At 36.5% G+C, this 17,365-nt stretch overlaps 1 protein-coding gene across 1 annotated transcript; it reads right to left on the bottom strand.

Annotated features, from left to right (window-relative positions):
- Positions 1 to 1,205: 1,205 nt before the first annotated feature.
- Positions 1,206 to 16,698, bottom strand: LOC122119929 (vomeronasal type-2 receptor 116-like). The gene is made up of 7 exons (XM_042693981.1): positions 16,622 to 16,698; positions 16,308 to 16,454; positions 7,259 to 7,547; positions 5,328 to 6,134; positions 4,110 to 4,337; positions 3,048 to 3,171; positions 1,206 to 2,125 (listed from the first exon to the last, which is right to left on the bottom strand). Exons 1-7 carry the CDS (start codon positions 16,696 to 16,698, stop codon positions 1,206 to 1,208), a joined length of 2,592 nt encoding a protein of 863 aa, XP_042549915.1.
- Positions 16,699 to 17,365: the final 667 nt, after the last annotated feature.

Raw genomic sequence — 17,365 nt, 5'->3', positions numbered from 1 at the left:
GTTTTCAAGAAAAATTTAACTAATAGAAACCTCTCTTCAGTAGTTATCTATTAGAAATGCAAATCTGAGAAATGTTTCAAAGTCAGCCTGGGCAGGAAAGTGGCTGAGATACTTATTTCCAATTAAAGTCCAAAGAGTTAGAAATGTACCTGTGGCTCTAGTGGTAAAGCAGCCTTAAGTGAGAAAGGTATGGGACAGTCTAAACCAGAGTTTAAGCATGCATAAATAAATGTAATTAATGTCAGAAGAAACATGTAATAAACACTGGAAGAGATAAGATATGGATGTTATTGTGGTTTCTATGTCTTAAATATGTGATTATGTAAAGATAGTATAGAACCTACTAAATCAAACTAGTTGACACAATAAGTAATGCATTCCCTATCAAATTAAGAGATTCGGAATGCTACAGATAAAAATGTTCATGTTTCAACATTTATCTTTTATTAGAAAGTGATAAAACAACAAGAAATAATGTTAATAAATAGTGATTCGACAACAATAAATTGAAAGGTGTCTCCAGCCATGGAGGAACAAATTACTATGCATTACAAAATTTAATCTTAAGAGAAAAGTAAAAAAATAACTTAACATTATAATATTAAATTAAGGGCATTTTTTATCTTATGCAATCTGTTCCAAAAGCCATAGGAGGAAAGAACAGAGAGGGGAAGGAGGAGGAGAGGGAAGGAGGAAAATGGCCAAAGGCCAGACTGAGAAAGACATAGAGAGAAACTTCCTATGATGGAGATTTGGGATTATTGCAAAAGAAAACTATGTGATTAAGAATAGTATTAGTATTAAACAAAACAATCTCTAAGGCTAATATAAAAAGATGAAACTTTGTAAAGAGAAAAGCGTAAGGAAATGCATTAGAGGATTTTGAAACATGGTAGTGTGCAGACAGGAATTCAATATACCTAAAAATCTAGAAAAGTGACTGAGAAGACAATAGTGAAAAGACACCAACAAGAGGGGATAATAGGGTTAAGTGCAAAATAAATAGGAAGAACCAAATTACATGAGGAAAAGTATCACTTTTAAAAGGTGATCACCACTGCTTCAGACTACCACAACTAGAAAAAGAAACAATTGACCTTTATTCACTGAGGTAAAAACCTCATCATACAAATGAAAATGACAATGAAAATTTGCGAGAGATTTAGATCAGACCTTCTATATGCCAATCAAACATGAGTTCAGTCTTAAGAAGGCTTACTTCTTCTACTATGTCTTTTATCCCTAAAGTCATGCAGAGAATTTCTATTTGACATTAACAAGATGTTGTAACACTTTGGGGCAAAAATGCAGCCTAGGAGTCCTGCACCAGAGGCCAAGATGGAGAAGACCTCCACAGCCACCATGACCTTCCCCTTGGCACTGTGGTAGACAGGCAGGAAGGTGAGCCACACACTGCAGAACACCAGCATGCTGAAAGTCAGGAACTTGGCCTCATTGAAGGTGTCAGGCAGGTTCCTAGCCAGAAAAGCCATGGTGAAGCTGGACAGGGCCAGAAAGCCAAGGTATCCTAGGACACAGTAGAAGGCAGTGAGGGAGCCCTTGTTGCACAGGATGATGATGTGGCCATGTTCAGACTGTGCATCGGTATCCACAAAGGGAGGAGAGGTTCCCAGCCAGAGTCCACAGAGAGTCACCTGGATGAGGGTGCAGATAGGGATGATGAAGTTAGGAGCCCCTGATACCAGCAGCCACCTCATCCTCCCTGGGGAAGTGGCCTTGAAGGCCAGAACCACAGTAACTGTTTTGGCCAACACTGTGGAAACAGCCATAGTAAACACAATTCCAAAGGCAATTTGCTGCAGGATGCAGGTGACTGTGTTGGGTCGGCCAAGAAACAGCAAGGAACAGAGAAAACAGAAGATGAGGGAGATGAGTAGGATGTAGCTGAGAGCCCTGTTATTGGCCTTGACAATGGCAGTGTCATGGTGTTTCACAAACATCCCAAGAACAACAGCAGTGAGCATAGAGAAACAAAGAGCCATGAAGGCCAGAGCCATGCCCAAAGGATCTCCAAAAGCCAGGAAACTTGCAGCTCTCAGGAGGCACTGGGTTCTCTGTGTGTTGGCATACTGATGATCTGGACACTTCACACACTGGTCCATATCTGATAAGAAATGTAAAGTACCATTAGTTCTTGGTTTGAACTTCCTTTTCTTCAAAGATATTAGCAAATTGTTTACTTAGATGTAATCCTAACATAATCTACCATAGTTCCAAAACTGACCGTCAAAAAATCAGTTTTCTTTCTTTGCTAAACCATAACATCCTCCCCCTTCCAACTTCTTCAGTATTCAGACTTTTTTGTTCAGCTATTTTTTCCTTCAAGTATTATCACAAGTATTGTTAATGTGCTATTTGGAATATTCTAATATACTAATAACAATTTTTACACTTTTGCTCACACTAACAGAATTTTGCAGCTTACTGTAATCCTACTGAAAATTGTACATAATGCAGCTTTCGATTTCCTACACATCTCTGTAAAGATTAATTTTGTTTCTGTGGCACCATCCTTGAATTCATTTCATTATATTGTTCTATCCAACTCGTCTATGAATCTGTAGAAACAGAGAAAACACTCTTGGACACTCTATATTCATGCTTCCTTATTAAATGGAATCCCTCTTTCTGAGCTCTTGCTCTGTTTCTGAGTACAGAGAAATGAATCTATGCATCATCCATGTTTTCTGTGTGAACAAAATGTAATTTTCAAGATGATCAATGTTCTCAATAAGACTTGTGTTTAATGTCATTTTAGAGTTTACACTTGTCTTAATTATTAGAGATAAGAGGAATTCCTGGAGATAACTTTGCCTGCACTAGACTAGAAAGTATTATTAAATATGTAATTCAAAGCCCTGCCATACTTGAACTAGCAATACAACTAACTGCTTCATAAATTTTAATTCTTAACACTGAGAAGAAAACAAGATCGATAGTCCTAAGATGCAACTTTTGCACTGACATGGTTGGATTGATGAAAACAACGGAAAGATGAACAATTTCTACATAAGTCATGGATTTACCTGTTCCATTAGCAATCTCATTCTCTGGGCAAAGATTACAATCAAAACAACAAGCAGCTTTTTCCTCTTGATGAGATGTCCTGAATCCAGGATCACAACTCTCACTGCAGGCAGAGTGAGGAGTCTGAGGAAAATCAGTTCTGTGTCAGTAACTAACACTCCAAAAAGTGCATTGTTTTAAAGAATTGTATTAATAAGAATAATGCTTCTAAACAGGTAAGTGAAGTTGATTAATTAAATTCTGTAATCGAAACCATATATCATGATTACAAAAGGCTTTCATGCTACAACTTTTATTTCTAACCTGTTGAACTATTAAAAAAAATATGGGATCTTTAAAAGGTGGAAACTAATGGTGACAAAATAAGACCCAGTATAGATGCCTGTAGAATTTCCTTCAATTCATGTCATTATATATTGTCTCCTACTCATCTGTGATGTGGGGAAGAGCAAGGAGGAAACATCCCTTTTAGAGGGTTGTGTGAACCCCAGGGCCATCCTATCTTCCTCTTCATTTTCCAGTGGCCATGAAGACACTATCTTCTCACAGGCATATTCAATGATTACTCTCACTAAAGATGCCCAAGTAGCAGGTCAACTAACCATTTAATGAAACCTCCATCCACACAAGTGAGCAAAGAAGCCTCTCAACCACATAAAGTGATTCTTCTCATAAGTTATCATAATGTTAGGAACCAATAAGAAATGTACAATTTATGTTTCATGATAATATGATAAGTCAATATTTAGAAACACCTGTAATGTGTTTGGTGCTGATTGCAGGGTTTGAACCCTAGATCTGGACATTGGCCCTCAGTTTTTTGCTCAAGATTAACACTCTACCACTTGATCCATAGCTCCACTTCCAGATTTTTGTAGTTAACTGGAAATAAGTCCAAACTTTCCTGTTTGGATTGACTTTAAACCGTGATATTCACATTTCAGATATCTGAGTTGTTAGCATTATGGGAGAAAGCTGACACTCAACCAGGTGTAAATTTCAAGGGTAAAATTTTGCTTATATGTATGTCCTTAAAGTCGTTGGGATTAGATCCAACTCACCTCTGTAGTATCTATGGCCCACTCTACCATATCTTCAGATAAAGACAGTTGATTACCATGCAGAGCATATGGAGAAAACTTTCCTACTTTCACTGTAAGTTGAAGACCTTCTGGAAAATTCCAAATGTTCAGAATGTCATACTCTGGCTCTAATTTTCTTTTCTCATCCAAAATCATTTCTTCTCCAGCAGGATTGTAAAATTGTATGTTCTTTATGAAAAGGTGCAACTAAAAGAGATTCATCATTATATGGTGAAGAAAACTCCTAGTTGCCTTTAATCTCTAAGTCTGAATTCTAGAATAGCATAGACAGCAATGAAGTATTATATAAGAAAATCTATTGAGGAATAAAAATAACCCTCCTGAATCCTTGTCACTCAGAAGAGGAGTAGAAGGCCTTTTTCTGGAGAAATCAAGACCAGGCAAATAGCCATGAATAAGACAATTTTTCAGTTACCTACCTCCATATTTTAACGAATTATTGTTTGAGCTTGCTAAACTTTTTATACCAAAATTGAATGAAAAGAGATGACTTGTGAAAAATATGGATTAAAATATGCTGTTTAGTAGGTCATCCTCTGAAAGTACTGAAGTAATTCAGGGAAACGCTGAATTTACTTTTGAAAACAGTAGCTATGAGCATGTTAAGGTTATTTGTAACTAGGTGAATTCATAAGCCAGGTGTTGGTGGCTCACAACTGTAATCCTAGCTACTCAAGAAGCTAAGATCTGAGGATCGTGATTTGAAACCAGGCCAGAGAAAAAGTCCATGAGACACTTATCATCAATAAACCACTCAGAATATGACAAAAGTACTACTGTGGCTCAAGTAGTAGAGCATTATCCTTGAGCACAAAAAGACACAGAGACAGCATCCACACCCTAAGCTCAAGCTCCAAGAAAAGCAAAAATATATCTTAACTGAATTCTAACACTAAACAAGAAATACATGTATGTATGTATGTGTATGTGTTTATGTGTGTATATATATGTATATATTCAAACATACTATCCATGGTATATATTTTATCCTTGTTACTGACCTGGCCTATGTTTTCTTAAGAGAAATGAACACATGTATAGAGTTTCTCACCAAAATTTCACCCATACTTTACTGGGTTTTGAAAAACACTTGAAATATTTAATTTTATACAGTAAGAAACCCTCTAGGAAGTGTCTTTGCTCATGGTGTATGCACTGAAATATAGAAGAAATTACCTGTGCAGGGGAAGGCACTGTCTCTTTACTACTTCCCATTGTTTGAACTTCTGTTTGATGAAGAAGCATCTCATGGAGAACCTGGGCCACAGTGTAAACAGCATTGTATATATGGTAACTGTCTCCAGACATAGTCCTGTCAAAAATATTCCCAGGCAACCAATCCAAAGAGGCATCATGAAGACAATTGTCCCATTTTACACAGTCAGTCTTGGAATCAGAACAATTAAAAGACACAAACCACAGCCTAGCAAGAAGAAAGTCTTCTGGATATTTGGAAGGATTAACTGCCTTGATAAAATCTGTGAATCCAGAAACATCTGCACGATGGTGTGAAAAAATGAGAGGTACATGGAATGAGCCTAGCATGAAATACTTCTTTCTCGTGGTTAAATCCCAATGTGAGTTCATGAGGCAAACTTTTCCTTTTATTAAAATTTGCTCATAACACATCATTAAATCTAGTAGTGACTCATTATCACCATATATCATGAGGACATTTGCTGAAGATTTATTTATCTGACTATATATTTTCATTAAATTGAACATCTGTGAGATGGTTTTACTTGAGATCACTAGCTCATAGGCAATGCAAACTCTGTTTTTGACCATTTCTTCTTTCAATTTAACAAGAACCCACAAACCATTCTCATCCTCTGATGTCAACAGTCCCACCCAGTTCCAGTTGAAGTGAAGCAGTAAGGAGACCATTGCAGTGGCTATTGATGTGTCCTTTGGAGCCATCTGATAGAGAGCAGGAAACTGCTTATGGTCACTCAAGGCATGATCAAAAGGTCCAAAGGTAAACTAAATGGAAAGAAAATTGGATGCTCCATGAATGAGAAGATTGCCATCCATCACAATCTTAATCTTCAAGTATGTGAAGAACCAGTTGAATTAGGTGAAAGGTACATTTTTGTTTTAGTTTTTGAGAAAAAAATCAATATTTGTACAAAATATCAATTTATTTGTATGTCTCTTGTTCTTTGTCACCATTTCCATTAACTACTCCCATGTCTATCAGCCCAACCAATTCCCTGATTTCCTAATTCTATTTTCACATATGTACATTTAACATTATGTTTTTCTTCACCCATACATTCCCTATTCTTTTGACTTTTTCCTGTAACAACTAACCCCCTCAGAGAAGATATGCTTCAGCTTCCTAGTGTTCATATTTTTATATTCAGTAGATCAGAAATGGTTATTCCATGGAATTCAACCCCCATAAATGCCATACTTTACTCCAATTAATCATGTATATATATACATACATATATAAATGGCTATACATTATCTATATTTATTATATATGACATGTTATTATTTTAGTTCTATCTTTCCCATATGAGAGAACACATCTCCCCTTTATCATTCTGAGCCTGACATGTCATTCAACATAATATCTTGTCCACATGCACCTGTGTGTGTGTGTGTGTGTGTGTGTGTGTGTGTGTGTGTGTGTGTGTGTGTGTGCACATGCATGCCAGGACAAGTGCATGAACTCAGGCCTCATGAATTCCCTTGGCTTTTGTCCTCAATGTTGGTGTTCTACCACTTAAAACACACGTTTATTTACTGGTTTTGCTGGTTAATTGGAGATAAAAGATTCCAGAATAGCTGGGATTATAAGTGTGAGTCACCAATACCCTGCTCAGCATATGTCCACACATCAAAGTCATTTTGAACTTTTTGTCTTTTTAAATTATTGATTACACTTGAAATAATAAATAACCCATTTGTTTGTGTGCTTCTTCAATCTCATTTTCCAAACAGTGGGAATGTACATATCTTCCTATCTTTGCATACTTACTCTTTGATACCACAAAATCTTACAGGTTCATAACACCAGGCTCTTATCATTCTCTCCTAACATCTGGAATAGCACCAAATGAGACATTTTTATATTCCCCCACTAAGTTCACCTTCACCTGTGGAAATCTGTAGAGTTCCAGCAATGTCCCAATGCGGGCAGATGTTATTCCTAATGGTCCTGTTAGTACTGCTATAGACTTGCTGTCTCTTCTACAGGAGTAGTTTGGAATCTTGTATTTCCCAAAGAGCCAAATGAAGGGATTCTTAAATACTGCCCAAACTTCGAAGTAAACATCATAGATATCAAATCCCAGAGTCAAGTTATGTAAAAATTCAGGGTTTTTGTTGATCTCCTCAATAGCAAAAGCCAAGGCCAACACAAGCTGATAGTTCTTGAAGATAAACCTGCATAATGAACATAGAAATTTAGAAGGAATATTTCAAAAGTTATGACTTTGATGGCCACACCACCGACAAATATATATATATATGCATACACACACAAGAATATAGACCCTGTCCTTGTTAGATCATAACAAAATAAAAGTAGAGCTCAACAGCAGAAATCATCAAAGAAAATCCTCAAACTCATGGAAACAGAATAATTTATTGTTGAGAACCAGTAGATCATCAAGGAGATAAGAGGTGAAATTTAATGATTTTCAGGATTCAAATAAAATGAAGACACAAAATAACAAATCCTTTGGGAAACAGCAAGATAGTACTCAGAGGAAAATTTATATACATATGCTTGCACCAACAAATTAGAAAAATCTCAAAGCAATACCCTAATGATGCAACTCAAGCTTTTAGACAAACCAGAGCAAGTAAAACTCAAAACAAGTACACAGAAGAAAATAATTAGAGTATAATTAAATGAATTAGAGACTTAAAAATGCAAATAATCTGTAAAAACAAAAGTTGATTATTTGAAAAAAAATTTACAACATTGACAGGACTCTACCCAAATTAATTAAATAAAAGAGAAGACACCCAAATAAATAATATTAGAGATTACAGGGGGGAATCACCACAGATCCAACAAAATTCAGAATATTCTAAGGGAATACTTTATAAGCCTCTTGGCAACAAATATAATAATCAGGAAGAAATGGATATATTCCTATATACCCAAACTGAATCAGGTAGACATAAACTTAATAAACAGACCCAGCAAAAGCAATGAGATTGAATTGGCAATAACTGACCTTCCAGGAAGAGCCCAAGACCTGATGACTTCACAACCAAATTCTTTAAGACTTTTGAAGGAGAATTATCACCAATACTCATTCAAACTCTTCATTGAAATAGCACGGGAAGGAACACTGCCAAACTCATTCTATGAAGCCATTATTACACTTATCCCCAAATTAGAAAGGGACTCATGAAGGAAAGACAACTTTAGACCTATCTCCTTGACATATATTGTTGTAACACTCCTCCACAAAATTTAGAAAATGATCAAGAAGATCATACATGATGATTGAATGGGATTTATCTCAGGGATGAAAAGCTAGGTTAACAAATATCAGTTAATTACATATTACAACAGATCAGCAGAAGTTAGGACAACAGCTACATGATTCTCACCTCATTATAATGAAAGCTCTGGAGAAGCTAGGATCCATGGACCATTCCATGTGTGTATGAGAAATATAGAGTCAGTGTTATGATTAATGGTGAAAAACTAAAGGTATTTCCTCTAATATCAGAAATAAGAGAATATATACTCTCTCTTTTCTCTTCAACATAGTACTGGAATTCCTAGCAAGCGAAATAGGCAAGAGAAAAGCATGCAGGGAATGCAAATATGGAAGAAGTAAAACTATCCCTTTTTAAAGATGGCATGATCCTGTAGTTGAAGGACCCCAAAATTTCCTTTCACAGCTTACAGAGTTGATCCAAAACTTTGTCAAAATAGCCAGGTATAAATCAACCCACAAAAATCAATACCATTTTTATGCCATTATCAAGAAGATCAAGAAAAGAAACTCCATTTGAAATAGAATTAAAAAATACAAAATACCTAGGAGTTAACCAAAGAGGTGAAGGACCTCTATAGTGAAAAGTTTAAAAAATTCAAAAACAAAATTGAAGAAGTCTTAAGAGGATGGAAAGATAATCTGAGCTCCTGGATTGGAAGATTTAACATTGTGAAAATGAAATACTGCCCAAAGCAAATTACAAATTCAATGCAATATCCATTAAAATCCCAACAAATTTGTTTAAAGATATGAAGAGAGCAGCCAAAAAATTCAAATAACAAAAGATCCTGAATAGCAAGGCAAGTCTTAGCTAGTGGAACATTGTAGATGGAATAACAATACCAAACTTCAAACTCAATTACAGAACCATGGTACTTAAAACAGTTTAGTGGCAGCACAAAATAGGTCAGATGACCAATGGAACAGATTAAAAGACCTGAAATTGAACCCACAGACATATAGCCATTTAATATTTGATAAACTAGCTAAAATAAAGATGGAAAGAAAAAGTTTTTTCAACAAAATGGTGCAGCAACCTAAATAAAACAAAATGTATCAAAATTATTGGTAAAAGTGACTATACAAGTAACCTGAGATTGTTCTAACATTGTAAGTGTGCTAGAGAAATCATACATATAATTCTTATGAAGTGGGAAAAATTATTGGTGTATCTAGTATTTACTATAGAACAGTGTAAAATTATTATAAATGATGGGAAGACTACAATGCAGTTGCAATTTTCATTTGTATGTCTTTAATATTTTAACTTAAAGTAGAAAATGAAAAAGTTTTATTAAAAGTTAAATGAAAGATTTCATTAAAACATTACTGTATATCCACTTATGTATTTGATCATCTCCCAATATTTCTTGTGTATTTTCTCTTTTTTTTTTCATCCTCCTCAGCCGGGATAGTTGTCATCATTCTAAAATATCCTGCTTTAATCCTCTTTGAGCTTCCTAAGTAGCACAAAATCTATAACAGACAAATGAAATCTTATAATCCAGAAATCAAAAGTCACTACCAATGAACTCAATAAAGGAGAGAAAGTGTGGAAGAAACTTCAATAAACCTGAAGAAGTTACATAATGGCAGGAATCAGAAGTGAACTATCAACAGTGAATGGGAATGGAAATGCAGAAAATTCCCAGCAATCCCACTTTTGGATATTTACCCAAATGTTTACAAACAAGACCACACTAAAGCTACCAGCAAGACTATGTTTATTGCAGCACTATTTACTATAGCTAAGATATGGAACCAACCCAGATGCCCCTCAGTAGATGTTGGATCAAGAAAATGTGGTATATTTTAGATATGAGACCCTTGTCCGTTGTATGGCTAGTAAAGATCTTCTCCCAGTCCGTGGGCTTTCTATTGATCTTGCTAGCTATGTCATTTGCCCTGCAGAAGCTCTGCAAGCTTATGCAATCCCATTTGTCCAGCCTTTCTTTGATTTGTTGTGTTTCCGGGTCTCTATTCAGAAAATTTCGGCCTGAGCCAAGGAGACCCAGGGTTTCTCCTATTCCATCCTGGAATGTTTTCAGAGTGTCTGCTTTGACTCCGAGGTCTTTGATCCATTTGGAGTTGATTCTGGTGCAGGGTGATATATAAGGATCTAGCTTTAGTTTTCTACATGTAGTTAACCAGTTTTGCCAGCACCATTTACTGAAGAGGCTGTCTGTCTTCCATTCTATTGTTTTAGCTCCCTTATCGAAGATTAGATGGCTATAGGTCTGTAGGTTCATTTCTGGGTTTTCAATTCTATTCCATTGGTCCTGAGGTCTGTTCTTATGCCAATACCAAGCTGTTTTGATTACTATGGCTTTATAGTAGAGTTTGAAATTTGGTATTGATATTCCTCCAGCAGTGTTCTTTCCGTTGAGGAGCGTTTTTGCTATTCGGGGTCTTTTATTGTTCCATATGAATTTTTGGATTGCCTCTTCTATTTCCTTGAAGAATGAGGGTGGAATTTTGATAGGTATTGCGTTGAATTTGTAGATAGCCTTGGGAAGTATTGCCATTTTCACGATGTTAATCTTTCCAATCTAGGAGCATGGGAGGTTTTGCCATTTTTTAAGTTCTGTGTTGATTTCCTTTTTCAAGATTTTAAAGTTTTCATCATAGAGGTCCTTCACTTCTTTAGTTAAGTTAATTCCTAGGTATTTTATTTTTTGTGGGGCTATTACAAATGGAGTTGCTTTCCTAATTTCAGCCACAGTTTTCTCATTGTTGGTATACAGAAAAGCCATTGACCCAACAACAAATCCTCAAAGAAACAACTGCCCAATAAGTAAGTGGGCGAAAGACTTAAAGAGAAGCTTCTCTGAAGAAGAAAGAAGGATGGCCAATAGACACATGAAGAAATGTTCAACATCCCTAGCCATAAAAGAAATGCAAATCAAAACAACATTGAGATATCACCTCACTCCAGTTAGAACAGCAAAAATCAAGAACTCTAACAACAACAGATGCTGGAGGGGATGTGGACAGAAAGGAACCTTACTTCATTGTTGGTGGGAATGTAAACTTGTTCAACCACTTTGGAAAGCAGTATGGAGGTTCCTCAAAAGACTCCACATAGAGCTCCCCAATGACCCAGCAATCCCACTTTTGGGCATTTACCCAAATGATCACAAACAAGGCCACACTAAAGCTACCAGCACAACTATGTTTATTGCAGCATTATTTACCATAGCTAAGACATGGAACCAACCCAGATGCCCCTCAGTAGATGAATGGATCAAGAAGATGTGGTATATATACACAATGGAATTCTATGCCTCCATCAGAAAGAATGACATTTCCCCATTTGTTAGGAAATGGAAAGACTTGGAAAAAATTATATTAAGTGAAGTAAGCCAGGCCCAAAGAAACATAGGTCCCATGGTTTCCCTTATTTGCAATATCTAGTATAGGTATGAGTCAAGCGGAAAAAGTCAGATAATGTGATGTTAGGAAAACGAAACCTCAAATATGTATTTTAATGTTTTTGTTTCTTTCATGCATGTGTTTCTAACGCATTTATAAGATTATTTCTTTGTTGCTTTGTATGTCCCTCCCCCACAGTGTAACCCCCGCTTTCACTATATTTGATGTCAGTATAACATGTGGAGGAGATGGGGACAAACAAGTCGTTTAAGGATTCAGGTGGACCTGTTGCAACAATGAGAAGTACAAAATATCATGTCAAAACCAGCATTACAATGTCGGTGGGGGGGGGGGGTATGATTGGGTGGGAGAGAAGGGGGAGGCTGGGAAGGGAGGTGAAGGGTAAACAAAGGAGGAGGCTGCAATGCTTGGTAAGAAATGTATGCATTATCCTGCCCATGTAATTGTAACCCCTCTGTACAGTATGTTCTCAAATAAAATAAAATTAAATTAAAAAAAAAAAAAAAGAAAATGTGGTATATATATGCAATAGAATTCTATGCCTCCATCAGAAAGAATGACATTGCCCCATTTTTTAGGAAATAGAAAGACTTGGAAAAAATTATATTAAGTGAAATAAGCCAGGCTCAAAGAAACATAGGTCTCATGGTTTCCCTTATTTGCAATATCTAGTATATGTCTGAGTCAAGCAGAAAAGGTCCAATAAGGTGATGTTAGGGAAATGAAGCCTAAGATATGTATTCAAATGTTTTTTCTCTTATATTCAATTGTTTCTAACACATTTATAAGAGTATTTCTTTGTTGCTTTGTATGTCCCTCCCCCACAGTATAACCCCTGCTTTCACTGTATTTGATGTCGGTATAATTTGTGGAGGTGAAGGGGAAAAATAAATCATTTAAATAGGGATACAGGTGGACCCATAGCAACAATGAGATGTACAAGTCGTTATGTCAAAAACGAACTTTACATTATCTTGCCCATGTAATTGTAACCCCTCTGTTCAGTATTTTCACAATAAAAAAGGATACAAAATAACTTTAAAAGAAATGCAAATAACACCTAAGACATTTTAATAAAAAATGCTTATGTTTTTCCTGGCCATCCTAAAAAAAAAAAAAAAAAAGAAAGGATGAATGAATAAAAACTCAATGCCAAACTATAGATTAATTCCAAAAAACTCAATTCATCATCAATAGCCCTGGGTGACTTAAGAAAAGAATGTGAGACAGGCCCAAAGAAATGTAAGTTCCATGGTTTCTCTCATTGTAACACCTAGAATGTGCCTATAAATCTACAAGTAAATAAACTAAGATATGATAAATGATACAGGTGTTTAAGAATTACACACAGTGAGAAATAAAAAGGATAATAATCTTTAAAAGACATTTATTTTGTTACAATTTTAGAACTTTAACATTTATCAGTAATACAATAGGTATGAAACTTGTCTTTTTATTTTACTATCTTTAAGTAGTTGTACATAGAAGTTCCCATTCTACAAAACAATATATGAGTTTTTATACTTTCTTTTCTTTTGTTTTTGGAGTGCTATGGATGGAACCTATGGTCTCACAGATAATTAGTCGATTTTTATCTCTCAGATCATTTTAACAAATATCTGAATGAACCATCTCTCATCAACATGCTGAGTTTTCTCCAGGAGAGATCATGGGCTAGGACAAAAAAAAACTAGCCAGATTTTTTTTGGTTGGATATGGGGCTTTAATTCAGGAATTGGGCGCTGTCCCTCAGGTCTGCAGCTCAAGGGAAGTGCTCTACCTCTTGAGCCACAGCACCACTTCCAGTTTTCGGAGTGGTTTACTGGAGGTAAGGGTCTCATGGACTTTCCTTCCCAGACTGGCTTTGAACCAAGATCCTCAGATTTCAGCCTCCTGAGTAGGTAGGATTATAGGTGTGAGCCACCGGCATCCAGCTCACCACATTTTTGTGTGCTTTAAATCACATGAGCAAGCTAATGAGTACATTGCCTATCAAGCATTGTGACATCCTCCTGTGTTTTTCCCTACCATCCCTTACCTCCCAACTCCACAACTACTCCCAACCCCCTGCCAAAGTTGTAAAGTTCATTTTTAAGGTAGTGTGTTGTACATCCTATTGTTACAATGGGTCAACCTGTATCCCCATTTAAGCATTTTGTTTTTTCCCTTCCCCTCCCCAAATTAGAGAAGTGTATGTACAACATGGAGGGCACTGAAATCAAATACAGTGAAATCAGTGGTTATAGTGTGGGGAAGGATCATAAAAAAGAAACAAAAAAATTCACATGGTACATTATATATACATTAGAAACAATAGCAAGAAAAACACCACTTGGGTCCTAATCTTGGGCTTAATTTTATTTAACATCAACTTATCTGGTCATATGTACAGAGTTTTTACCTTTTCTGCTTGTCCTAGCCATATACTAGTTATTGCAAATAAGGGAAACCATTGGACCAATGTTTCTTTGGGCCTGGCTTACTTCAATTAATGTAATTTTTCCAAGTCTTTCCATTTCCTGCCAAAAGGGGCAATGTCATTCTTTCTGATGGAGGCATGGGATTCCATTATGTATGTATGTATATATATATATATATATATATATATATATATATATATATATATATATATATATATATCACTTTCTTGATCCATTCATCTACTGAGGGGCATCTGGGTTGGTTCTATATCTTAGCTATGGTAAATAATACTGCGATAAACATAGTTGTGCTGGTAGCTTTGTTATGACCTTGTTTGTGATCCTTTAGGTAAATGCTCAAAAGTGGGATGGAAAAAAAACCAATCAAGGAACAAACACTTGAGTAGACACTTTAAAAATTAAAATGTACAAATGGAAAATCAATACAGAAAAAAATGTCCCAACATTTGAGTAATGAGGGCAATACAAATCAAAACAACATAATATAACTATCAACCCAGACAAAAATTGCAGTTTTGGTGATGGCATCTAAAAATTAAAGACTGGAGATTCTTCAAGAAATTGAAACTACCTGTGCTGGTGGCTCATACCTGTAATGCTAGCTGAACAGGAGGCTGACATCCAAGAATCCTAAGTCAAGGCTACAGCATCAGAAAACTCAATGATAGTCTTTCTCTCCATTTAACCAACAAAAAGCTAGAAATGGAGGCATAGCTCCATGAAGTGGTAGAACATCAGCCTTGACATAAAAAAAAAAACAATCAAAAGTGCAAAACAAGCCAATCATCAGTGGTCCATGCATAAAATTATACTAACTGCCCTCCCCAAAATTTACTAACTCAGCCCAGACTTCACTTTGTATCTGTGCCTAGGCAGACAAACCCATGAGACTCTGCTTGCCTATTAACTACCAGAACATTGGAAATAGAGTTGTGGCTGAAGTAGTAGAGTGCTAGCTTTGAGTAAAAAAGCTAAGGGACAATGTTCAAGCCCTGAGTTCAAATCCAGGTACTGGCAAAAATAGTAAATAAATACACTCAGAGGAAAAAAAGAATACAGGCGATGTACAGGACACTACACTGAAAATGAATTTTATAACTTCACCAGGGAGGAGGTGGTATGGAGTTAGGGAGGTGGACAGGGAAGGTATTGCAGGGGAAAAACAAAGGAGAAGGTAACAATACTAAATAGGAAATGTACTAATTGGAAATCAAAGTCTCACAGTTTTTCCAGCCTTGGCTGGCTTCAAACCTCCACCTCAGATATCAGATCTGTAGGTAGTTAAGATCACAGGCATGAGCCACCAGATACAATAAGAATGTCTATCAATGTCCTCAAAAGGGATCTATCAATATAGAAATTGCTCATACTACTGGCCTCAGGGGCAAGGAAATGTGGCTGCAGCCTTTTGTACAGAACAGGTGGCAGTATTTCAGGTTGTTTGTAAGGACATGATTTCCTCTTCTGCGGTGATCGTTGGCATGGAGGAGATACAAGGATGCTACAGTAAAGTTAAGAATTTACCAGCCTGGAAAGGTGAAACTACATAGAAGGAAATAGAGTATTTTCTTTTTTTATTGTGAAAATACTTTACAGAAGGGTTACAATTACATGAGCACGGTAATGAGTACATGTCTTATCAAGCATTGTTGCCTCCTCCTGTTTCATACTAGCAGGCAGGAAAACACTCAACAATAGATGCAAGACAAAATAAAGAAACAGCTATTCCTGCTGCAATAGAGATGGAAGGTCAGTGTAGGGAAGACAGAGACCATTGATTGTATGCTCAACCATTGCCCATTCTCAGAACATAACAGTAGACGGAAATAAAATGATGAGTTACTTACGGCATGTTCTCTTTTTGCCTAGAAGCTTCACTGTTGCTAAGATCAATTCCCAAAGTGTAGAGAGGGAAAAACCCAGCAATCATCACATCTCCATCCATGTGTGCTCCATGCTTCATTGCAGAAAAGCAGGTAGTGCCAGCCAACGATCTGACAAGAAGGGGAAGCTGGAGAAGAAGGAGTGTGGAAGTCATAAGGTACATCCCTGAAACCTCTGCCCAGCAGAAATTCTGGCTGGAAGTGAGACCCACAGTGTCAGATACCTTTATTCATACATATGTGTGCATATGTATCTTTTTATTGCCAGAGACCTATACTGTAGCTGATCTTCCATCAAAGCCTTTTGTGAGTCCCCAGAAACTATATCCTGGGGCTCTACATCTGTGGCCTTCATCCAGGAGAAAAACATGAGTTAGAAAGCATGTTTGTGGATTTGCCTTCTTTGGCCCAGGTGCTATGATTCCATCTAAGACCACAGAGAGTGAGGCCCCAGAGATGGAGTTATCTTGGATAGTTTTTGTCCAACATCTGTGTCAGGAAACTATTTTCATGAAAGCCATTTGTGATGATGCAACTGGATTGCCTAAGAGGATGCCATATGCTGTGCATGGTGAAATGTCTGAAGAGTCTGTGTCTGTGAGATGTCAACCAAAGTTATGAGAGCATCACATCCAGAGATTCTATTAACACACACCATGTCACAACAGCCACCGAACATTGGTGGTTGATCCAGACAGGTTTCAATGGGAATTACATGTGCAGAACCCTACAAAAATGCACCCATTTTCTACTGCCTGAGGAAGCAAAGATGCTGCTGAAACCAGCAATTACATGTCAATAACTCAAAGTCAATGCTGAAATTGAGTCCCATTTTTGCATACTGAACTGTCACTCTCAAACAAGTACTTATTACTAAACATGCTAACATAGGTATTTTCATGTTGCAGCCTTCTGAGGACATATAATAGAGGAAGTTATTCTCAATGACAAACCAAAATCAATATCAAAACCAACTATATGATTTTTATTTGTCAACATATGTTAAACCCGAATTCCATACA

The sequence above is a fragment of the Dipodomys spectabilis genome, unplaced genomic scaffold, assembly GCF_019054845.1.
Source record: "Dipodomys spectabilis isolate Male_0828 unplaced genomic scaffold, ASM1905484v1 ptg000173l, whole genome shotgun sequence".
NCBI classification, from domain to species: domain Eukaryota; kingdom Metazoa; phylum Chordata; class Mammalia; order Rodentia; family Heteromyidae; genus Dipodomys; species Dipodomys spectabilis.
This window is presented reverse-complemented; position numbering and strand designations above follow the sequence as displayed.